The sequence below is a fragment of the Oncorhynchus clarkii genome, chromosome 7 (genome assembly GCF_045791955.1).
Source record: "Oncorhynchus clarkii lewisi isolate Uvic-CL-2024 chromosome 7, UVic_Ocla_1.0, whole genome shotgun sequence".
NCBI lineage: Eukaryota > Metazoa > Chordata > Actinopteri > Salmoniformes > Salmonidae > Oncorhynchus > Oncorhynchus clarkii.
Window position 1 is genome coordinate 41,699,474 of NC_092153.1, and position 25,962 is coordinate 41,725,435.

Below are 25,962 nucleotides of genomic sequence, written 5' to 3' on the forward strand. Positions count from 1 at the left end.
CCACTCTTCAGCACCAAACTGATCTAATTCTGCTGTTTTCAGCTCTCACCATAGGTTTTGGAAGAGATTCAGATCTGGACTCATCACTGGCTACTCCAGAACAGTCCAGTGTTTCTTCTTGAACCATTCCAGGGTGCTTTTTACACCGTTTTTGGACACTGGGTTGAACATTGCACTCAAACACCTTGATAATCTGCTGATTTCATGATGTCTTGCACACATTCAAGGCAGCAAAGCAACCCCACAGCATTAAAAAACTTCCCCCATAATTGATTGTAGGAAGGTTGCTCTTTTCTTTGAACAGTTCATTTGGTCGTTGGTGAACATAAGAAGACATCACTGCTGAAGGAGTCAAAAGAAACTCACAGGGCACAGACGTCTGTTCAATGTCTAGTTTTGATTGACATTTGTTTGTTGTCAACCAATGTGAATTCAAAGTGATATTAACCAAAAATGTCACCATTTCATTGGATTTAGGTTAAAAGTTGGGTGAAAAAAAAGACGAAACGCCCTTATGTTGATGACTTTTTGCAAATCCAGTCAGTTTTCCACGTTGATTCATAATCATCACGTCTATTTTTGGGGGGAGTTGAAATGACGTGGAAACAAAGTTGATTCAACCAGTTTTTGCCCAGTGGGAAGCCTGATTAGAACTTTTCAAAAACTCACCTAAAGAAGCCTACATCCTGGAGAAAATATTCTGTGGACCAATGAAACTCAATCAGAGCTCTTTGGAAGTTCAGATCAGCGTTGTGTTTACTGATGATCAAATGAAGCATTCAATGAAAATAACACCCTCCCTACAATCAAAGATGGGGGAGGTTTGTTAATGCTGTGGGGTTGCTTTGCTGCCTCTGGGACTGGGGGCCTTGAACGTGTGCAAGGCATCATGAAATCAGCAGATTATCAGGTGTTTTGTTCAACACAGTGTCCAAAAACTGGGTCTCCATTGAAGTTTGTGGGTCTTACGGCAGGACAACGGCCTCAAATACACATCAAAAAGCACTCAGGAGGGGCAAAGAAGAGATGCCGGACTGTTCTGGAGTGGCCTGCGAAAAGACTAGACCTGAACCACATCCAAAATCTATGGTGAGCTCTGAAAACAGCAGTTGGTGGAGGGAATATTGAAGAACTACAGCATTTTGCTGCTGGGAACTGGTGCTAATTGTTAGTACAAAGGTGCCGCAAGCTCATTGATGACAAGAAGTATTTGTTATTTTGGCCAAAGGCTGTGCAACCAAGTACTAGCTCCGGGGTGCCAATCATTTTGTCAATTGTCTAAATTCAAATCATAAAATGAAGTTTACAAAAATGAAATTGGTTTTGCAATGTTAAATCAAATAACAAGGTGTGGTGGCCAAACGTTTTTATTTAAGAAATAGGGAATTATTTAAGAAAAGTGCAAGGGTGCCAATATATTTGGCTGTAACTGTATATGTGTTATATACATTTATACAACAGGTGGTTCTAATCCTGAATGCTGATTGGTTAAATCTATGACGTTAAAATGCCTATTTACTCTGTTCCATCTGAATGTACATTCACACTTACTTTTGAAAGAGAGAGTGTGTGTGTTTAGCACTGACAAACTGAAGTTCAGGAGCCGATGAAACGATGAGGAAATGTCTTAGCTGCTACTTCTGCCACAGGGCAGTTTGATTCAATCAAGAATTCAGTGATTCTGTTCATTTCCTTGCTAGCTGAACAGAATATCTGTACTGGGTCAAATTATTTATTCAAATGAATGGACAAATCAAAAAGCGTACAAGGAATATGAGTCCCAGGCATGAAGTAAGGTGTTACATGCATTGGGGAAATGCAGCCCTCATTCCACAAGATGCAAAATCCCAAATACGATGCTAATGTTGAAATGCACAACACGGCGATGAGGGACGCTATTAACATACGCTTAATCGGTGTGTGGTTAATTCTCAATACACTGACACTGCCACATATCTAAGAGTGCACAACAATCCACGTGATAGAAAGAAATCAGCTTTGAGAAACTGTATGAAATGATTCTCTTTCGTATGTTAAAGTCATTCCATTCTGTATGGACGATAGACATTGCGGCCGAAAAAGAGCGCTGCCGCTTTAATGGCACCCGAAAAATGCATGAATATTACGCAATATTAGTGTTTGTGAAAATGCTACATTGAATTTATATTATTTGTGGATTTCTTGTTATTTTCTTATTTCTGAAGCACATCATGTGTTGAGAAAAGGGTTTGTGTTGGTTTTATATAAATACATATTTGAACTGACAAATCACCTGCTACATTCCCGTATTTTCGGTTGTTGTTACTTTAAGTCCTCTGTGGTCACCTCTAGGGCAGAATCACTCCCACGCAAAACATCTCAAACAACCATTACTGCCGTATAAGACTTGAATATGCCCTTCAGGCGCTACATTTATAACAAAAAAAGATTCTGTTCTGAATGCGCCTTTGTGCAGATATCACTCAACTCTGTACTCATTTACTGTCTGATCTCAACTCTAGCCACAAACACACACACTGAATGTGGTCTACTCATAGTGTCTATGGCATCATTTGCTTTGATAGTGAACGCTCGTTCTCCAGCTCATTCAGTCACTACAGTTATGGTACCTGTGAGAGAACAGCCCTGCTTACCATCAGCTCACTGTTCTTAGGACAGTGAAGCCAAAAGCTCACACTACACCCATAGCTGAACCACATGTACCTGTATTAAATGGTGAGGGTTTCTTAAAGATCTCCCCATGGCAAAAAATAAATAAAATCCCTTTTATTTGAATGGACAAATTGTCCCGAGTTGAAGTTAGATAGTCTGCGCCTTTACAGGAGTGTAAGTGAGAGGATAACTAAATACTGTAGAGGAGAAGTACTGAGATCTGATCCTGGGGTGACTGATTGACGGTTGTTAGCTGCTCTGCTGCCAGGTCCACAGCTCCTCTGTAATAATGATGCAACTGGACTCAATCAGCCCTGAATTAGCACGTACAATGGAGCATGAGGTAATGTCACGCTACAAGCATAACCTTTCCTCCAACAACGGCACCGACATCAAATAGCTGGCAAACCGCTGCTTCTCGCTTCCGATGTTCACTTTATACAATGGTTTCATTAAAAAGAAAATGAGAATGAGTGGGCTGGCCTTTTTTAGAAGGAATTCTCCAATCTCCAGGCATCCTCACAGACAGCAGACAGAGAGACAGTGAGTGAGGGATCAGCCCTGCATACAGCACAATAAGGCCATGCCCTGCAGTGAGGTTGTCTTGTGTTCAGACAGTGTGATCCATCACAGGGTTACTCTCAGCTTTGTATTAATCTAGTAGAAAAATGCCTCAGCATGAGAAGGGGAGGAACAAAGGGAGTACATCCTCTCTGGCTTGTCAGAGAGGCTTTCATAGGGCTGGGATTTGGCACAACTCAGCTGAAATATGCACCTTGACACAGAATGTACACCAGCAAGCACTGCCTCATCCCATTCGGTACAATTCTGATAGATTCTAGCTGCTCTCTAGTAATGAGTTCTGTTAAACATGGTCTGAGAAAGCATTTAACTTGCATTTTGGTCAAAGGACTGAGCCCCGACAAATCCATTAGTACTACATGTTAAATCAGTGTTTCTAAAAGAAAGTCAAACAAGCATGTTGGTTTTTTACCACTCTTTAATTGTACATTAAAACATTTCTCAGGAACCACGGGCAACAAGCACACCAGGTGTGGGTTCGCACAATGATGGTTGCACAGCCACCAACATCCCGACACAATCATTAAAAGTGGTATTATAAATCATCACCACCACCACCAATACCAGTTACCCACCACCACCCCACAATAATCATCTTTCTACTTCTTATCCATATCACCGGACAGCAGTCTTGCTTTTATTAGACCCCACAGGGATCTGCATCATACTGCACAGTCATCAGAACACACCAACAACGCATCCAACAAAGCAGGGCACTGCCCCAGTTCTTTAAAGTGGACAACACAGACAAGACACACACAGACACAAGGATGCAAGAGCAGGGATATAGGGGGATCTTTTATCACTGCACCTCACAGACAAGAGGCCAGAACATACAGTGCCTTCAGAAAAGTATTCACACCCCTTGACTTTTTCCCAAATGTTACAGCGCCTGAATTTAAAAAATGTATTAAATTGAGACGTCGTTTTTGTGTCACTGGCCTACCCACAATATCAAAGTGAAATTATGTTTTGAGACATTTCTGCAAATGAATTACAACTGAAAAGCTGAAATGTCTTGCTTGAGTCAATAAGTATTAAACCGCTTTGTTATGGTAAGCCTAAATAAGTTCAGGAATAGAAATTGGCTTAACAAGTCACATAGTCACTGTGTGCAATAGTGTTTTTTTTAATGACTACCTCATCTCTGTAACCCACACATTCAATTATCTGTAAGGTCCCTCAGTCGAGCTGTGAATTTCAGACAGTTTCACCCATAAAGACCAGGGAGGTTTTCCATTGCCTCGCAAAGAATAGCTCGCACCCATTGTTAGATGGGTCAAAAATATTTTATTTTTTTTAAAAAGCAGACACTGAATATCCCTTTAAGCATGGTGAAGTTATTAATTCACTTTGGATGGTGTATCAAAACACCCAGTCACTACAAAGATACAGGCGTCCTTCCTAACTCCGCTGCCGGAGAGGAAAACAATTACAGAGTGTAATGGCCGTGATAGGAGAAAACTGAGGATGGATAAACAACAATTACTTCACAATACTGACATAATTGACTGAGTGAAAAGAGGGAAGTCTGTAAAGAACAAAAAAAAATATTGAAAAACTAGCTTCCTGTTTGCAACAAGGCACTAAAGTAATACTGCAAAAAATGTGGTAAAGCAATACAATTTTTGCAATGAATACAGGCTGTATCATTTCCGGTCGTGATTTGGTCGTCCAGGGTAGGCCGTAATTTTAAATAGGTGGTGGCTGCCTCAAGTTATGGGTATGCTTGTAATCGTTAAGGACTGAGGAGGTTTTCAGGATAAAAAAATAAATGGAATGGAGCCAAGTACAGGCAAAATCCTTGAGGAAAACTTGTCTCAATCTGCTTTCCACCAGACACTGGGCGATTACTTCACTTTTCAGCAGGGCAATAACTTAAAACACAAGGCCAAATGGAGTTGCTTACCAAGAAGACAGTGAATGTGCCGAGTTACAGTTTTGACTTAAATCTACTTGGAAAATCTATGTCAAGACCTGAAAATGATTGTCTAGCAATGATCAATAACCAATTTGACAGCTTGAATACTTTTTAAAATAATAAAATGGGAAAATGTTGCACAATCTAGGAGTGGAAAGCTCTTATGGACTTACCTAAAAAGGTCGCAGCCAAAAGGTGCTTCTACATACAGTTGAAGTCAGAAGTTTACATACACTTAGGTTAGAGTCATTAAAAATCGTTTATCAACCACTCCACAAATTTCTTGTTAACAAACTATAGTTTTGGAAAGTCGGTTAGGACATCTAATTTGTGCATGACACAAGTAATTTTTCCAACAATTGTTTACAGACAGATTATTTCACTGTATCACAATTCCAGTGGGTCAGAAGTTTACATACACTGAGTTGACTGCCTTTAAAACAGATAGGAAAATTCCAGAAAATTATGTCATGGCTTTAGAAGCTTCTGACCACTCAGGCATCATACCGCTCAGGAAGGAGACGCATTCTGTCTCCTAGAGATGAACGTACTTTGGTGCGAAAAGTGCAAATCAATCCCAGAACAGCAAAGGACCTTGTGAAGGTGCTGGAGGAAACAGGTACAAAAGTATCTATATCCACAGTAAAAACGAGTCCTATACCTGAAAGGCCACTCAGCAAGGAAAAAGTCACTGCTCCAAAACTGCCATAAAAAGCCAGACTATGGTTTGCAACTGCACATGGGGACAAAGATTGTACTTTTTGGATAAATGTCCTCTGGTCTGATGAAACAAAAATATAACTGTTTGGCCATAATGACCACCGTTATGTTTGGAGGAAAAAGGGGGAGGCTTGCAAGCCGAAGAACACCATCCCGACCGTGAAGCACGGGGGCATCAGCATCATGTCGTCGGGGTGCTTTGCTGTAGGTGGGACTGGTGCAATTCACAAAATAGATGGCATCATGAGGCAGGAAAATTACATGGATATATTGAAGGAACATCTCAAGACATTAGTCACAAAGTTAAATCTTGGTCGCAAATGGACATTGACCCCAAGCATACTTCCAAAGTTGTGGCAAAATAGCTTAAGGATAACAAAGTCAAGGTATTGGAGTGGCCATCACAAAGTCCTGACCTCAATCCTATAGAACATTTGTGGGCAGAACTGAAAAAGCATGTGCGAGCAAGGAGATCTACTAACCTAGTTATACCAGCTCTGTCAGGAGGAATGGGCCAAAATTCACCCAACTTATTGTGGGAAGCTTGTGGATGGCTACCTGAAACATTTGACCCAAGTTAAACAATTTAAAGGCAATGCTAACAAATACAAATTGAGTGTATGTAAACTTCTGACCCACTGTGAATGTGAATAAATAAAAGCAGAAATAAATAATTCTCTATTATTATTCTGACATTTCACATTCTTGAAATAAGTGGTGATCCTAACTGATCTAAGACAGGGACTTTTTACTAGGATTGAATGTCAGGAATTGTGAAAAACTGAGTTTAAAGGTATTTGGCTAAGGTGTATGTAAACTTCCGACTTCAACTGTAGTTGACTCCGGTGTAAATATTTACGTAAATGAGATCTGTATTTCATTTTCATTAAATTTGCAAACATTTCTAAAAACATGTTTTCACTTTGTCATTATGGAGTATTGTGTGTAGATCGTGAGGGAAAACTTACAAATGTTTAAATTCAGACTAACACAAAATGTGGAATATGTCAATGGGCATGAATACTTTCTGAAGAAACTGCATATATCCCAGCAACATGAGCACACACTAACATACAGACAGCCCGCCCCCTGGCTCTAGGCTCTCTCAATGCTGGACTTGGCTAAGGGACAAGAGCTCTCATCTTAAACCAGGAAATAACAAGAGCTCTTGGTGCATATGGGGCAGAGAAGCCAACACATACCTGGGCCTCAGAGAATATATATTGGTGTGTTATGTTTACACTGCAACAGCCTTATGGAACTAAATGTAACATTGCCAACAAGATGCCAACAGCCCAGGCCAAGGCAGTATAATAATGTAGTGTAATATCGCTTTCTTTGGCCATTTTCATATCCTTAATGTTATTAAACTACACTGAACAAAAATATATGAAATTGTTGCATTTGGTGAACAAAGAGACAGAATGATTAAAGACCTTCCAGGGCTCATTAATTCCAGTGTCATGCTGCTCGAGTTGTCAGTGGTCTCTGCCCCATAGGCTAACTGTAATTCAGCAGATGTCAAGATTCATTTATTCTGATTAACCTCCTCTCACACCTATGATGTCGACGTCGAGGGAGGGAGGAGGCAGGGAGATGGAATCCACAGGTTTGTGTGTCAATGACGTTTGATCTAAGTTTCAATGGAGGTTTCAGAAAACAGCATGGCTCTTCTACTGCAGCAACAAAAGTTGTTAATGATATTAGATGCCACGGGGCGAGAAACGGCACCGTCTCCCTTTTCATCGAGCTGTCAAAAAGGCATTTGACGCCGTTGATCATGACGCGTTGCAAAGACTTGGATAGGATCATCTGATCGGGCAGTCTCATGATTCAAAGGTTAACTATCAGATAGAACTCAGTGTGTTCAGTTTGATGTTGTGTCATCAATTGTCCTAACTAAGCTGTCAGCTGAAGTTGATTTTAAATGACAAGACAAACGTTATGGTTATCACCTCTTCCACGTATAGTCAGAGTAGCAACTTACAAGTACTTGGGTTTCTAGATAGATGAGTGTCTCACTTTCAAAACCCCACATCGAATGTCTTGGGCTCAAGTTGGGGTTTTCTTTTGAGGTCAGGAAGAGGCTATGTTCGTGGCTGTAATTAATGATGGCGATTTTTTGTACATGTACGCTTCTGTAACCACATTGTCCAGCAGACAAATTAGGGGGGTGGGGGGGAGTATGCCAGTTCACTGCCCCTTTCACTTGGAACGAGCTTCAAAAAAGGTCCTGAAATGACAGGAGCTCGTCCCTTTAAATGAGATTAAAACTACGTTAAACACTATGATGGGAAATTAGGTGAGGGGGGGGGGGGGGGTGTTGCGGTCAATGTTTTGACCCCTAGTTGCGCCATACTTTTTTTCCAACTGTAGTGCTTTGTGTTTTATTTTGTAAACGTGTCTGCAACTTTGTGCACTGCTATTTTGGCCAGATCTCTCTTGCAAAAGAGAATCTCAAAACGAGACTAACCTGCTAAAAATTATAAGTACAAACAAATATGTAACATAGGTACATGCCAGGTAGTGTAGAGCTCTCATGCTGGAGTGGAAGAACCCAACAGAAACCACCCGGGGGGGGAGAGAGGTCCCCACTCGCACAGCGAAACACATTTTCATGCCACACACACACACGACCTCTCCAGGCACCCCCAACGAGACAGAGAGGTGTAGGGAAACGAGGGAAGGGTGAGGACAGCAAGCACCACAACAGTGACCACGCACAGAGTGACCATCACTAGAGTACACAGACCACGAGGCTGCTGTTGTATCAGCCACGTCCAGCACTTGGACTGACTCGACAGTGTCGACTGTGGAAAACTGGACGTGTGTCCTGAGGGAAAGGAGTCAAGAGATGCGACATCATTTCCATCAGTAAAGTGTACAGGTTCACCGGGGAGGACATGGAACAGCACTCACTGCCACACCGATAGGCTTTCACTCACAACTGCTAACTGTGCCAAAGAAAAAAGGAGCAGAGCGTCGTCAGAAATATTCCGCAAACAAGCCTAAAAGAAAAGTGGCCCCCGGTTTCAAAATGTCTGGCTGCTGAGAGAGACAGACCGAGCAGCCGTCTGTCAGTCGGTCTGGAGCCTTGGAAGGAGAGCAGAGCCCGTGGGCCTGTTCAAGGTGGGCCTCAGTCACAGCACAGAGATCCCACTACTAAACCACGGTGCGTTGACGTCATCTATGCAGACAGAGTAAAGCCCAGAGGGGCTTGGGGGAGCGGGGGGTCTCTCTCTCCTTCCACCCCTGAAGAAGCTAACCGGGGCTCCAGTTGAAACCATGATGCTGCAGCAATGTCCACATAGTCCCTCCCTGGTGAGATCAGTGAGGAGCCACACTGACAAGCAAGACAAAAACAGAGACCCGGAAAAGAACACCAGAACAAAATAAATTTACATTTCATAGTCAAACACCCTGTCTCCCCCCCCCCCCCCTCATCATTTAAAAAAGCGAGCCGTCTTTAGGATCTTAGTTACGTCATCATCGTTGGTATCCTAACCTCAGGGAGGGTTGAGGTGAGCAAACCGATCTGTAGAGTGACCCTGTGTGTGGCTCTTATAGACGCACGGTGTTGATTCTCAGCGGCTGGACGTTCTTGCCATTGGCGTGGCTCTGCCCGGGGCTGAAGTAGGGGCAGAGCTTGGCCGGGAAAGTCTTCTCCCTGTAGGTGTACAGCCAGGACATGTCGTCAGCATTGTAGAACACCAGCAGGCCCTTGGGGTAGTCCAGGTACACGCCCACCTTCTCCAGCTTGCTCTTGACGTTGAGGCGGGTCCAGGGCTCGGTGCAAGCGCTGTACTGGTTGCCGTCGTGCATGACGACGCAGTAGAAGCCGCGGCTGGGCTGGATCTGGATGCTGCCCTTGCGGCTGACCGTCTCGTTGGCCACGCCGATCATCCACTGGGTCTTCTCTGACACCATCACCTCCCAGTAGTGCACCCCGGAGCCGAAGCCCTCGGCCCCCAGCACAGACACCTCCACGTCGAAGCGCCGCGGGGAGTCCTGCAGGGGCTGGGGGTGCAGGTTACCATAGGCTACGATGGTGCAGTCATCTGATAGGATGAGTCTCTGGTGGGCTGTGATGGGGTCTAAGGTCAAAGCTGCTGGCACTACGGAGAGAGAGAGAATGAAGACAGTTCAAAAACACACCAGAGACGACCTGACAGGGGCAAGCCCAGATAAAGCCAGTTAGACAGGATACAGATAAGGGCATATTCTTCCCTACTGTTTACCAATATGAGAAACATAAATATGTTATGAGGACGCTCCCTCCCTCAGACAGACACTAGCTCCAGAACGGCGGTGTCATTCGTTGCACTCCATTTGTCACCATCGCCGCTGTACTGTCTGAGTTTTATGCTGAGGCAGTGAAAACGTCCTGGCATCCCGTTTCAGCCAGTCACTGAACTGGAGAGGGGATCTGAAGGAGTGCTTACAAATTGATTTTCTAAATGTTATCTTTAAAAGTGATTCATCAGGCGCCTGGGAGAGGACCAAGGACATTCTGTTTGGAGGGAGGAGCTGAGTCACTGGCACAGTCTCTGTCTGCAGTGGTCAGTCAGTGTCTGGTGTTTCTGCTCTACCAATCAAATGAGCCGGTGCTGCTGAAGGTCCCTATCAGGAGGAGAATAAGGGACTGTCATGGTGTTGGAATTTGGGATGACTGATGGGTAGCCTAATAATCCACTCTTGTAATACACCCTATTGCCCAACATCTACTGTAATCATATTTAAGGAAATGAAGACCTCATGAAGAGTATTTACATGAGCCATGTTTGGGACTGTTGGTTCATAACCTTCAACTTTATGCTACAAAAGGGAAACCGCTTATGGAGTAAGCATTCAAAATGACCTCGGCCTCCACTACACATCGATACTGGACAACGTCATGCAAAGCTATGGAAATGGAGCTGGGAGACGCATGTCTCCACAGCTCTGTGTTGGCTTGGCAGGGCTGGAGGCAGCTAGCTACATGTCGTTCTGTGGGTTAACTGTGGGTTAGGGAGGGAGTGTGGTTGTCGCACTGGGTTCAGTCTCTTTTTTTTTCTGGTTCTATGGAAAAATGAGCTGGGAGAACAATAGCAGCTTGTTCTCCTCACTCACTCCCATACATAGAGCTGGTTTAAAACAGAACAGAGAAAGGAATTTGCCAAATCTCCCCCCTTGATCTTCAGTGTTTATATCACACAGTACAAAAACAGGTGGCCTTGCCACTAGCCAGCAGGCAGGACAATGTTTTCCCCCACGCAACAGCGTCGCCAGGCAGTGTGTGTGTTTCAATCAATTCATGAAAATGCCATAATCTCTCTTGCACACACACACACACAACAAACACAAGCGTTCATACACTCAAGTCATGCACACGTATGCCATTTTCTAGTTGGTAACATTTTCTAGTTGGTAACACTGGGTTTGAGAGAAGGAGAGGTAGACTACTATTATTCCCCTAAACTATCATCTGCAGAGAGAGCGAGAGGGATGATGGGAGAAAGGGGTTTGTGTTTGTCACCGTGGCAGCCAGTGTTGATGGATCTGAACCAATTGTTCCATTTGGCAAGCAGTCAAGGGAGGCCAAGAAACCACTCGGCCTTCTCTCCAGCTTCAGAAGGCCAAAATGAGAGAATTGACAGAGAATTGAGTGCATCGTTTTAAATAACCTTCTGTGAGAGTGAGCGATGGCTGTGGGCTCAGGGAGAACAGGAAGAGGGAGAAGAAAGGAGAAAGATCTTTATCAGCTTTCCTGACAGCGAAGGGCATCTCAGCCCTCCAGCCACCATTTTCTCACAGAACTCACAAACATCCCAGATATTTTAACGCGGGATTAGCGCACACTGTGGGAGTCTTTTCCAAGGTTTCCAAGGCATCAATCAGAGCCCAATTTATTAAACCCAAATCTATGCTACATTTGTACATGCGTGTCATTTAGCAGACGCTCTTATCCAGAGCGACTTAAAGGAGCAATTAGGGTTAGATACCTCGCTTAAGAGCACCCTTTGGAGTAAAAAAATCCAGGGTGGAGACAATGATTTGTAACATAACTGAATGATGTGCTGAGGTACTTGGGCTGGGGTACTTGGGTGCATCGAACAATTCACAAGACACTCCTGGTGAAGCGAATGCTGTTACACAGTTGAATTATGTGAGGGTTAACGTAGATGGTGCATACCTGGTGAAATATCCTGAAAGAGAGACTTCCATATTGTGTACTGCAGGGGCCCCATGTACTTGGAGGTCGGGAAATCTTCATATGTTAGATTGGTCTCATGTATCTTTCCTTTTATCCTGTAGGTGGAGAAAAACGATCAATGTCAACTATCAATCTACTTTCACATCTCTTTGCTCTCTCTGAGAGACGTCTCTAGTCATTGCTCTATTTCCGCTGTTCGTTGTTGATAAAAGTATCTGTCAGATTCTGGATGCCCATGTAATATTCTACAGCAGTGTAGATTGATGGGTGATGGAGGGGGGGGGGCTGAAACGCTATTACAGTATCCACCCCCACATTAGTCATTCTCATTCCTCCCACATGCATCCTTGAACCCCCCCTCTCAACCCTGCCTGGGAACCATTGGGCTGCACAGCTGTACACCGACAAGCCTGAGAAACATTGAAACAAAAAGTGATGCAAAGCTAACAATTCACCTGCTGTGAGAGTTACCCTGAGGAGAAAACACAACCTTGTCAAGTCTTTTCTCACATTTTCCAAGGGTTTCTGCCAGTACTACACTTCCTGGAATCGTTGTGACTTCATGAGGAGGCAAACCTGTATATCAGTTCATTCTTCACTCATTCCTGTCAATGCCCTCTGGACCATTTGTTAGAAAGTAGTCTTTTTTTTGCATTTATTTTTTGTACTTTTTACCCCTTTTTCTCCCCAATTTTCGTGATATCTAATTGGTAGTTACAGTCTTACCCCATCGTGGCAACTTCCGTACGGACTCGGGAGAGGCGAAGGTGGAGAGCCACGCGTCCTCCGAAACATGACCCTGCAAAGCCGCACTGCTTCTTGACACAACGCTCGCTTTAACCCAGAAGCCAGCCGCACCAATGTGTCAGATGTGCCCGGGCCCGCCACAAGGAGTCGCTAGAGCGCGATGGGACAAGGACATCCCATCCGGCCAAACCCTCCCCTAACCCGGACGACGCTGGGTCAATTGTGCGCCGCCTCATGGGTCTCCCGGTCGTGGTCGGCTACAATTTGAAAGCATTCTGACGCAACAACTTCCTCAGTCCACCTTATCAACCCCTTCTAAGATCTTAAATACTCTAACTCAATCCCTGAGCACCCTCTTTCCCCGATTTAAAATAATGAGTCTGGTATATCAATGAGTTGCTTAACTCTGCACTTTCTCTCCAAGCTATCACTATTAGTATCACTATCGGTATCCTGACGATGAGCAGAATGGGTTACATTCATTACATTCAGGGGATGGTCTTATGTCGGGAGGGGAGTATAACATAACCTCAGACAGCGTGCCATCTTACAAAAGTTTAGGACTGTGGCTTTTTGGAAGAAGAGCTGATCCAAGGTCAGTCAGACAGTAAGCAGAGCACCTCTCGGAGGTGAGGGCCACGCCCTCCAGGAAGTCGTGGCGTCCCGTCTCGTTGAGGCGCTCCTGCAGGATGCCGATGCCCTCCTTGACGTCACGCAGCTGCTGGCTGAAGCGCTGGATCTTGTGCTCGATGTCGGAGAGCGTGCGCGCCGTGTCCGTCTCCAGCTCCTCCAGCATGGCCTTCTGGCGCTCTCGCAGGAACCGCTGCAGGCGTTCAAATGCCTCGCCGATGGTCGCACGCAGGCCCTTGGCCGACGACTGGAATGAGAGCGAGAGAGGGATAGAGAGATGAGAGGTTGGTTATTTAGGATTAATGTGCAGGTTGTGCTCCAAGCATTAAACACACCAATAACAAAATGTATTCTGCCTCTGTCACTCTTAGTTGGATGAAAGTCAGCCACCCCAGGGCTTAAAAACCTTTTATCACCTAGCCTAACAATTATGTAAATGTGAACTCATTAATTGAAAAAAAATCTGGCTACCAGTCAAAAGCAGGGCTTCTAAGGACATAAAATCCCCCTCTGCTGTTATAGATCATCCAACACTGATTAACTCAATACAAAATGTACTATCATAAGAACAGCCTATGCAGATCGCATTAGGAGTTAAATAGGGCAAAGCTCAGTGTAAGGTTGGGACAGTGGAAGTGTGCCGTTTTAATGGTGACACTGCTTGTGAGATGGAGAGCATTTTTTTAAGAGGCTGATGCTGTGGGGTCGACTGGGGACAGACTAGCTGTGTGTTCAAGGCAACATTTACAAGGCCTGCGAATAGTCAGATAAACGGATGCTATTATAGAAAGAGCAGGGCTGTTGATAAGGTGGAAAGGAGCAGAAGCTGAGGAGAGAGTTTGATTAATTTATTTATAGTGTAGCGGAAATGAATCACCTCCAATGCTAACAGCAGTAGCGGACTAGACAAAACAAAGAGGATCTATACGCTCAGTCCAGTAACAACTGGAGAGGGAGCAGCTTCTCACTCAGGGCTTCTGTCCGTCTCTACAGAGGAAACATTATCTTTGTCGAACATTCTAAGCTCTGTTGTCGTTAGGGTTACAAAGCTCTCGGTAATTTACCAAAGTTACCGGCATCTTCAGTCATTTTGGGAATTAAATGAAAATCTACCATTTTTTCTTCTTCTTCCCCTTCACATTATACAACACACAACGCAGGATCACATTACAAATATTAGCCAATATAGTATTCATTTTGTTACATCTGTGTCCATATTGTCCATAGTGTCTATTAGATAGGCTATTTTCTCTTGAACCATCTGGTCTAATTAATGAAAAAACATTTAAATCAACAATGGCATTTTTTTAAATTACCTCTGCAACTCATCCAACTATTGACTTTTTTCACAACTGTCACCAGTTTGACATATTTATTTTACTACGTGTGTAAAAGAAAATGGAATAAAAATACATATTTCATGCTGAAACACTCATTTCAGTCCGTTACTAATCATGTTCTGTGCTATGTATTATGTCATGTGGACCCCAGGAAGAGAAGCTGGCGCTTTTGCAGCGGCTGATGGGGATCCGAATAAACACCAAGTATCAAACACCATTGGTATTCACTAAGTTGACGGTTTATAGGTGGATGATGTCTTGCAGTTGTTATTAAAAATGTACTATAAAATCTTATTTAATTATTTCATACATTTTACGTGTGATACAGCCACACAGAGGGCAAGAGATAAATACAGACACCTGTGATAATCTGAAGTACCAAAAAAGGCCACTAGATGTCTTGTGATAAATTACATGAAATCCTTGAGACACCAACATTCTGGTAGTTTACTGATAAACCAGTTCTAGAAGTCTCTGGGTCGTTCCACAAAAAGAGTGCCTTTTTGTGTCCCTTTGATATTTTAAGTAGAAATTGTAAACCAATGTGGAATATAACCTGTTATATTAAATGAAGTGCATTTTAACATAGACAAACTATATTCTGGCAATCCGATCAATTGAACATATGCGGTGGTACTTAATGAATATGATGTCAGTTCGGTCGTCATCGGAGACATCCAATTGACGAAAAGCCGCATTTAACAAAATATGAAAATTCCCACAAGTGGTGTTTCCACCAAACGGACTTGTTGCGGATACAATTCAGTGCACACAAAAATGTACTTTTCCGCTTAAGCTTTCATGTACCAAATTAAAATCTAAAAGTTCAATGTGTTTACGTCGCATTTTCAACTGGACCGATAGACACAAAAACTGTTGCGTTAAATAGTAAACGTGCCTATTCTGGGTTTGGGACGTTCGCTCTAGCCAACAGCTTGCAGATACACTGCAGGTAGGCTAGTCTACATGATGAGATTATTATGGTTAAATGTATTTTAATTTGTCAAAACGGCAGTCAAGCATCAATCACATCACCAGAATAAGACCCTTGATATTTATTGGAAAGGAGCATCAAGATCACTGGGCACTTTCACCATCCTGTGAAGTTCATCGTAACTTATTTCATCTGTAGCCTAATAAACTGCATGTTTCCCTGAGTCGTAGTGAGAGGACCACACACCATATCATCGCGACTTCCAAGTTGACGTCGATATGGTTATTATATCAATATTTGGTCATTAAAAAAAAGGTATTTCCATCACCATCTCTCACATAATACATTTTACAGACACAAAAAGATCCCCGATGTCGAACGATCAAATTCTGTCGACATTTATCAAATTGTACCGAAACGTAATGTTTCCATCACAGCTGTAGTGATTTAATATATCTGGTATGACTATACTCACATAAAAACAGTGTCTGGAAATGTGGTAAAGGTAAAGCCCTAGTTATTTTATTGCTTTGACAAAGTCACCTCTGCAGAATATTATATATTTAAAGTGACTACTGATTCATCTTATCACATGAAATGTCTGTCCCTCATTTTAAGTTCAATCTTGTTACGTGAGCTGAACTCTTGTTTTAATATGGTAAAACAATTCCTTTTTTTTCTCTTATTTTTGGGCCATTTTCTGGTGTTTTGTGGTGGAAAACGGAGTGGGTCGAGCATAACACGTCAAACCTGTTACCAACAGGTAGACAGGCTAGAAATGTTTTAACAAGTTCATTATAAATATATATTTTCTTAAAGTTTGTATTAAATTGCCCCGCTCTGTTGCACACAACAAGCTTCCATTCCCCCTGTCACAAAATGATTTATGGCTGATTTAAGATGAAATCGTCAACCCTGTTACAGTCAACCCTGTTTACAGTCAACCTTGTTACAGTCAACCGTGTTACAGTCAACCGTGTTACAGTCAACCGTGTTACAGTCAACCCTGGTACTTTATTTGGCACATAGTAGGCACTTACCAGTCATTTTTTAATGCAACCTAGGGATGGGAAAACATGTTAATTTATGTTGAACATGTGCTCTTTATGACAGAATGTTCAAATTAAGCAAACTAAAACTACACTACCCAAAAGGTACTCAATTGGTGGAATGACCCCTCTACTCCTCTCCGTCACAGGGGAGTACAGAAGAATAGGGGCAGTAGCATTATAATCTGGGTTTTATTACTACTGCCTGCGATCAATCAATCAATCTCCCTCCAGCAGCATGCCTGTTCCTCCTGTTCCAGTAGGAACCTGGAAGCAGGCAGATATCATCTCTGCGCTGCTGGGAGCTCTCAGCCTATTAAGATCATTTATCTCCAGTACAGATGGGATGTGTTAAGGTGGGCTGCTCTCCTCCACCTGGTGACAGAGAGAGGAGGACAGTACTGATGAGGCCTGTGCCAGGTCCCAGCAGGGTGTTATGGCTGTGGCAGGGGGAATATTTAAAGCCCATATTAAGCCTACAGGGAGAGGAGGCTGGGTCTCAGAGCAGCAGCATGTGCTTATCAGGCGAACCCCCACGGGGCCTGGGAATCAGACAACATCTGCTCTTCAGACGGGGGAGGGGACGTCCCTAAACACATGGGCCCAGGGCTGGAACTAAACTAGAGCACCAGAACCAATATAAACCAATTAAGTGACAAACAGCAGTATTAGTGGACGTTTAAGTGTCACACCCAAAACAACGGTAATGGCAGCCTCACACCAACCTGCTCAAAGTTTCCGTTTCAGCACCATGTTGCCGGTGAGAGAGGGGCAGAGAGGATTATGGGTGTTTGAGGCTTTGATCCTACTAATCAATTTTCCTTTTGGTGTCGGTGTGAGGTCAAGCACGAAAACCAAGAGAACAACAGAGCAATTCATTGTCATAAACCTAAATGCATCTGTAAGGCAAAGAGATCAATTTATGGCCCTCTTCCAGGCAACGCACGTCACCTCGGACAAATGGATGCAAACCTAATGAGATGGGCTGATTTATAATGGAGACCTGCAGCTGGCACTCAGTTGGAGTTGATGGCAGTGGAAGCAGGCAGGTTTGTCTCTCTGGAACAGAGCCAGGGTAAAGTAAAGTCTTGCACTGCAGAACTCAAGCAGACTAGACAGAACAGGAAGACAGGAGGGAGTTGGCTTGGCTGGCATGCCAGTGGACAGCCAGCATGTAAACAGCAGGAAGAACGATGGATCCCAAATGACAAATACCGCTGACGGCACAAACCCCATCTGTCAGAGAGCCCTCCCTCTCTGACCGATACAGCTCAAAGACGCTAAAGGGGGAGAGCTGAGCCAGAATGAAAAGAAGAGGAGAAGCTGTTGTATCGACTAGATGAGCTGGCTCCGCTGGTTAAAACAAGTTGTTGAGATTAAAGATGCTTAATGAACCAATTTGCTGTTTGGAGTCTCACTCTCAGCTGTGGGAGAGACTAAGGTAGAGAGAGACAGGACACACTGGTGCTTTACCTTGGTCTCATATAGGTCAAAAGGCTCTCTATACTGTAAGTGACTTTGGTCTAAGTGAATTTGTGTGCTTGGTGTGTGTTACATCTGTCTCACGGAGTAGAGAAGTGTGTCTGTTACCTTGGTCTCAGTGAGTTGTCTCTGCAGTAGCTGCAGGGCCTCGGTGTGTCCCTTCTCACTGTCCTGCAGAGTGGCCAGCTGCTCCTTCATCTCCCTCTGCAACACAACAACAACAACAATAACAAATTAGCAACCACTGACTAGAGAAACACACATACAGCATTGTTCCTAGTTACTAATGAGGTGAATTACAGATTTATTGGAGCACAAATTTCATCAAGTTCCTCTGTTGGATCAAATTGGTGCATAACATTAGATTAAGTCCGTTGATTTGATGTTGACCAATTGTCCTGCAGCAGCATAGGGCACCATTCCTTTGCTACCACTTGCTATTGGGAAAAACGTCAAACTCGTAAGTTCAACTCAAGGTTCTCGTAAGACATCTACATCTGTTTCAGCCTCAGTGGGAGGTTCAGGTATCGCAGACACCTCCTCCTCCTCCTAACGGCCTAAAAGCCTTTTATGACTTATTGATTAAGGAAGGCTGTATTATGATAACCTTCTGCGGTCCTGGGGGGGGCTGAGTCTGAGGAAAGGAGGTTGTCTCCAGACAGGGTTCTGTCAGACAGAAAGTGGGTCGTCTCCTCCAGGGCACTCCCTCCATGGCAGAACCAGGACGTCTCTCTTTCTCCCTCTAATCCACCTCCAAGTTTCCTCAGGCAGAAGGAGGACACCAGGCAGTGGAGCTGGAACTGCTGTCACCAACAGGTCCCCTGAGCCCAGCCCACCGCAGACACACAGTGAACAGAGTCCATTTATCAGACAGAGGCAGATACTCATCGGACTGATGATGCTTAGGGCCAGGAGAGGAGCAGGACTTCAGGTGCAGGGCTTGAGAATGTGTTCAATGTCATGCTGCCTGTGAAGGTCATAGTTAATCTTTCCTGCAGTGCCAATTGTCCAGAGGGATAACAGAAGTCTAAAACGGGATTGACAGTAAAAGGACAGACTGGTTCATTACAACAGCTGTTATTTATTTGCTTCTGCGGAAAATACTCTGAGGAATATCAATGCAGTGCTGGAAAATTGCTTCCTGTTGACTATATCGAGTCAAATAGCCAAGCCAACAACACTCTTCAAATTCAGTTCTCTGCTCTTTGGCACAGAAACAGGCCAGGCAGCCGCTGCATGTAATTTGGTTTACGATGTGTTGACATAACAAGCCCATGTCCTTAATAAGCTACAAAATAAATGTGAAAACAGTGTAGTTTCTATACAGTTTTGAACAGAGCCTAATCAAGGACCTGAACTAAGGAAAACGATCTCCCAGTGCTGTGAACAGAGCCTCCTAGACAGGATGTGGCTTTACATTTTAATGTTAAGAGAACTGCAGCAGGATCAGCAGGTTCCATTTCTCTCAGGGCCAGCTCCAGCAAGATCAGCAGGTTCCATTTCTCTCAGGGCCAGCTCCAGCCTGCAGTAGGATCAGAAGGTTCCATTTCTCTCAGGGCCAGCTCCAGCCTGCAGTAGGATCAGCAGGTTCCATTTCTGTCAGGGCCAGCTCCAGCCTGCAGTTGGATCAGCAGGTTCCATTTCTCTCAGGGCCAGCTCCAGCAGGTTCCATTTCTCTCAGGGCCAGCTCCAGCCTGCAGTAGGATCAGCAGGTTCCATTTCTCTCAGGGCTAGCTCCAGCAGGTCAGAGGGCGCACTCCTCTCCCAGGCTGAGGACCAATCCTGAGAGAGAAGGAGTGCCGTTTATACAGGCCTCTCCACTTCCAGGGCCCTCGTTCTGTTGTCTGACAAGTTGGCTTTAATCCAGTGTAATTGGCATTGAACTTGTTCTGTGAGGTTGTAAGCCGATCAGTGTATAGGCCTATAGCATTGAAAAACTCAGAATCATCTTGATCCAAGATACTAACAGAGAGAGAGGCAACACTGTCTGATGCCGTTTGTAATCCAGTCTGTCGGTCTCCTCTATGGCAATAACCCTAGACCCCCCCCCCGTCCATCTCAGCAGGAGGACCAAACGTGACATTTCCCCCCGGATGCCGAATGGCAGGGAACAGGGTCGCGGCTGGCTGGCAGGCCAATTATTAAACACATTTCCTAAACACACACTGGGGCTTTATACATTTTCCCAAACATTCCTAACTGCAGGCCTTATTAAATACAGCAGAGCTTTGCTCAGGAGCTAAATAGGGTTATTGGCTTCCAAAGGGCTCCCTGTACTGACAAAGACCAGGGGAAAAAATGCCCCAGTCCTAGCATGAATAATGAGCTGCTCACAATGTCCTCTGGACGGACACACACACACACACACACACACCTTACTTGGGATTTCATTGGATTCACGAAAGTAAAGCCAAGAAACTTCCACTAAAGTTGTGGAAGCCCACACAGAGGTAAACAGCATTGTGATTTAGGTCTAGTGAGCATAAATTAAGACATGTATAGATTTAACTGCAACAGGTTGTTCTGTACAGAATCGTATCCACGTCTCTTTGACCTGCTAATCGTTACATATCCACAACCCAGCTCTTTCAGGCAGCAGACGTGGCAACACACTGCTCTGAGCTGAGCAGAAGTACAGGCGTCTACTTGAAGGGCCCGGTTGTGTAAATCAGTGTGAACAGGAACACAAACCTGCCATCTCTGCTCACAGACACACACCTATATTTACAGCCCTAGAATAGGTGAGTCACAGGGGCGAGGAGAAACTATGAGTCATGGGCCATCAGTGCAGATCTTCTGGGAAGGAGAGAGAGAACTTCTTGGCTGCTTTCGCCGTGATGGAGGGTTTACACACAGGAGGAGAGCAAGTAGTGATGGGGAACTCAACTGATACAGTTACACTATATATACACACAAAAGTATGTATGTGGACACCCGTTCAAATTAGTGGATTCAGCTAGTTCAGCCACACCCGTTGCTGACAAGTGTATAAAATCAAGCACACAGCCATGCGATCTCCATAGACAAACACTGGAAGTAGAATGGCCTTACTGAAGAGCTCAATGACTTTCAACGTGGCACCGTCATAGGATGGCACCTTTCCAAATGAAGTCAGTTTGTCAAATTTCTGCCCTGTTAGAGCTGCTCCAGTCAACTGTAAGTGCTGTTATTGTGATGTCAACCCTGTTAAATGTCTAGGAGCAACAGTGGCTCAGCCGCGAAGTGCTAGGCCTCACAAGCTCACAGAATGGGTCCGACAAGTGCTGAAGCGTGTAAAAATCATCTGTCCTTGGTTGCAACACTCACTACCGAGTTCCAAACTGCCTCTGGAAGCAACTTCAAGCAGCCGCACACAAGCCTAAGATCACCATGCGCAAAGCCAAGTGTCGGCTGTAGTGGTGTAAAGCTCACCGCCATTGAACTCTGGAGTGATGAATCACACTTCACCATCTGACGGTCAAATCTGGGTTTTGCGGATGCCAGGAGAATGCTACCTGCCCCAATGCATAGCGCCAACTGTAAAGTTTGGTGGAGGAGGAATAATGGTCTGGGGCTGTTTTTCATAGTTCAGGCTAGGCCCCTTTGTTCTAGTGAAGGGAAATCTTAATGCTATAGCATACAATGACATTCTAGATGATTCTGTGCTTCCAACTTTGTGACATCAGTTTGGGAAAGACCCTTTCCTGTTTCAGCATGACAATATCCCTGTGCACAAAGCGAGGTACATACAGAAATGGTTTGTCGAGATCGGTGTGTAAGAACTTGGCTGGCCTGCACAGAGTCCTGACCTCAACCCCATCGAACACCTTTGGGATGAATTGGAACGCTGACTACGAGCCAGGCCTAATATCCCAACATCAGTGCCCGACCTCACTAATGCTCATGGCTGAATGGAAGTCCCTGCAGCAATAATCCAAGGTCTAGTGGAAAGCCTTCCCAGAAGAGTGGAGGCTGTTATTGCAGCAAAGGAGGGACCAACTCCATATTAATGCTCATGATTTTGGAATGAGATGTCCACGTACATTTGGTCATGTAGTGTATCAGGATATTATTTTTGACGATATATCGCAATATTTTTTGCACTAGTCCTTGTCCCTGCACCAAAACTCTAGTATTTTTCCTTTATAGCTTGTTCTCCATCTCCTTTTTAAAATGTTGAGACCATTTGTTCCAAGCACTTTTCAAAACTTGTTTTCTCATGGCTCTTGTCCCTCTGCAGCATACATGGTGAGCAATATGTATGGAAGACTGAATGGCAATATATAGAAATCACAATACATATAGTATTGGGCACCTGAGTATCGTGATAATATCGTATCGTGAGGTCCCTGGCAATTCCCAGCCCCAACAGCAAGTGTGTCAGAGTGAAAAGTATTGATTTCTACACCCAGGGAGGGGATTCAGGAATCAATAACCTATATAGAAAATGGAACAGAGTGAATCTGGTGTCTCACACACCTTTGGACATGTTGCCACAATCCAAGTGACATCGCAATGTACATTTTTGTACACTGGTTTTAGGATAACAACCCTGACTTGACGCCATGTGCAGAGGCTCAAGATTGATTGTTTCAACTGTCGTTTTGATCAGTTTAGGTCGTAAGACGCAGGTAGTTTGAGTTAGTTGTTGGGAAAAGAGGCTGTTTATCATTGACACGGCTGTCTGCACCGTCTGGCAACTCTCTGCTGAAACAACATGTCATCCTGTTCTACCACCCAGATCTATTCTTCAGCCCTCTGCCAACAAGACAGCCCCCCCCCCCCGCCTTGCCCTTCCATATTCCTGCCAGGGTCCCGCTCTGTGATCATTAACATACAGCTCTACAAGGCCATTTGCATGAATTAAAATTTAAGGAGAGGCAGCGCCCTGAGATGTCAATTTATAATATGTACTGTTCATTAACTTTTCAATTGCCACTACCTAGCCAGTAAGCTATAGAGTACTACAGTAGGAGTCATGATGCCAATAAAAACCTAGCGGTCAAACAGGTTAATGGTTCCAATCGTTTTTCCCGCCATAGGAGATTTTTAGAAACACTTAAAATATGGGCTGCGTTTCGAGTAGGATTACCCTGGGGTGTGACGTTCTGATAACCGTGTAAATCGCTCTAGGACAAAGGCGACTTTAATTCTCGTCAATGAGAATGGAACCCGGTAACACCATTCCTGGAAGCCTCACTCACTAATATCTATAAAACCCTGCTGCCCTGCCACCATGTTATGTTCCCATAACGTTGTAAGGCCCTTCATTAACAGGAGTCAGTTTCTGAGGGAGGGACCTCTTGGTAGTGTTTCTTGTAGTTGGAGATGGGCTAGATGTGGAGCAGGCTGGGAGGATTCATCATTTACATGACTTGCCCTACATTCTAACCACTGGAGAATGCCAGCATCGCCACCTTCTCTCTTTTCCTTCGAACTCTCCGTAGCCACACAATTTTCTACATTTTTCAAGGAGCTAGACCCACTTTAGTCTAATTGGACAAGGTGTTTGTGTGTGTGTGTACGCACGCGATGTTGTTCAGCAAGCTAAATTGTGTTGGGCTCCATTGTCGTTAGTGGGCATATCATTCAGTAGCGAGAGCTGGGCAGTGAGCCGGTCACAGCAGCCACTAAATGACTCCTCACACAGGTCAGCCAGACCGGTTCTCTCGCCAATCTCCCATCTGACTGCTAGAAATGATCAGACCACTGGGTCCTCCATCTCCTCTGAGGGGAGAGTCAGATACGGAGGAGGAGGAAGGGCCATGTCTGTCTCTGTGTGTGATACTGTCGCCATCGCTGTCTGTGCATCTCAGCCTGGCCTAGTCACAGTCATACACAATGACAGACAGGGCTGTCTGTCTATCAAAGCCAGTAGGTTACATGGGGTGGATGTTGCCTGCAGCCCCAGTTTGCCCAGTCAACTGGCTGCTGTAGCCTGGATGCTGCTGCTGTGCTGTTTAGACTGCAGGGACTTCCCTGGAGAGGCTGTGAGTGGAAAATGAGGGGCTGGGATTTTAGGCGCAGCTTGAGCACATTTGGATGTTCCCAAAAAACACTGTGGCCTGACACAGTATGTTGGTGAGTGTTTTTGATTAGATTTTCACTGACTGCTTACCCCAGAGGCAGAATGAGTGTATTGGCAGCAACCAGACAATTGGCAACCAGACTGTTGGCAATGTTTGGCGTGGGGGCAGGCAGTTCCATACTCTTATGGAGGCACAACTGTTGACTGACCTCAGATTTACCATTTTTAATAGCTACTTACAAATCATGAATAGAAACACTCTTCATATATTTTTATGATTGGGCCCATTATCTTGCACTGTAGCTAGCCCGCCTTAATCATTTCGAAGAATAATGAGTTAGGAATGAAGAAATCCAGAAAGTATTTCCCTCCCTTATACGTCATGGAAATAGCTCTCTGCCAGAACATATTCATGGGTTTGACTGATTGTGAAACTGATAGTCTGTAATGGTCTCCTCCTCACATCTTCAGTCAGCTACTCTGTCAGGGACTTGAGGGTGCGTCTTTTCTCTATCATTCTATTGGGAGCAGAGGAAAGGTCATGTTCTGTGAAGGCATGGCAACCCCAGCCTGCGAGCTAGCTTGTCGGGTGGCTCTTGCGTCATTGGTCCCATGTTGTCTGGGCCAAATCAGCTGACTAGAATGGGCCTGGTGTGTATAGTCTTCACTTACCCGGAAGCACGGTATACCAAAACTTTAGGAACTTTTTCGATACTAGGACCTGATAACCGATTCGGTAGTAGAATGTGTGTTACTTTCGGTACTTATGTAAAATGTGTCTCACGTCGTCTACTAATTGAGAGAGGCTCAAGTCCGTCTATCAGCGCAGCCGATGTACCCTTACAGCGCGAGAGTACCATGTCTGCTCCACTTCCTGAGTGCTAGTTCTAGCCTGTCCCACTGCACACCACTAGCGCCACGAGAGATTCTGGGTTTGAGTCCAGGGTCTGTCGCAGCCAGCTGCGCCCAGGAGACCCATGGGGCGGCGCACAATTGGCCCAGCGTCGTCTGGGTTAGGGGAGGGTTTGGCCGGCAGGGATGTCCTTGTCCCTCCACGCACTAGCGACTCTTGTGGCGGGCCGGGCGCAGTGCACGCTGACACAGTCGCCAGGTGTTTCCTCTAGCACATTGGTGCGGCTGGCTTCCGGGTTAAGTGGGCATTGTGTTGTGAAGCAGTGCGGCTTGGTTGGGTTGCGTTTCGGAGGAAGCACGGCTCTCGACCTTCGCCTCTCACGAGTCCGTACGGCAGTTGCAGCGATGAGACAAGACTGTAACTACCAATTGGACACCACGAAATTGGGGAAGAAAAAGGGGTAAAAAATACATTTAAAAATATATATATATTTTTTTACCAAAGTCCAGGTGAGTGTATAATTGTTTCAATAATGCATACATGAAAAAAATCTACAATTCCAAATGTTATGCTGTTGAACTCAACATATCTGTCTGGATCAAGCGGCATTCTGACACCGCCCCCCGGTATCGTGATGGTGTGGAGTATCGTGATACTAAACCTGTTATCAGTATCGAGGTCAAAATGGTATGTTGACAACACTACTACCTACCGTGTCTGGGAACGAATGTTCTGTACAGCAGCAGACAAGACGCCACCGACTATTTACAACTGACCACTGCTGTGTAATTCCGTGACCAGCCCCTTTACCCATATCCACATTTTTTTATACATTTAAAAAAAAAATCTTTA

At 44.6% G+C, this 25,962-nt stretch overlaps 1 protein-coding gene across 2 annotated transcripts in view; it reads right to left on the reverse strand.

The window, feature by feature from the left end:
• Positions 1-5,913: 5,913 nt before the first annotated feature.
• LOC139413321 (E3 ubiquitin-protein ligase TRIM62-like) overlaps positions 5,914-25,962 on the reverse strand; it is a 44,226-nt gene continuing 24,177 nt past the window's right edge. Inside the window, exons 3-6 of one of the 2 annotated variants that reach the window (XM_071160541.1) lie at positions 18,359-18,454; positions 13,367-13,692; positions 12,048-12,163; positions 5,914-9,990 (exon numbers count right to left, since the gene is read on the reverse strand). In XM_071160541.1, the coding sequence (XP_071016642.1) occupies positions 9,437-9,990; positions 12,048-12,163; positions 13,367-13,692; positions 18,359-18,454 (1,092 nt within the window). In that variant the 3' untranslated portion in view covers positions 5,914-9,436. The remainder of the gene's footprint in view (positions 9,991-12,047; positions 12,164-13,366; positions 13,693-18,358; positions 18,455-25,962) is intronic. The other variant, XM_071160542.1, reaches the window with a different exon arrangement.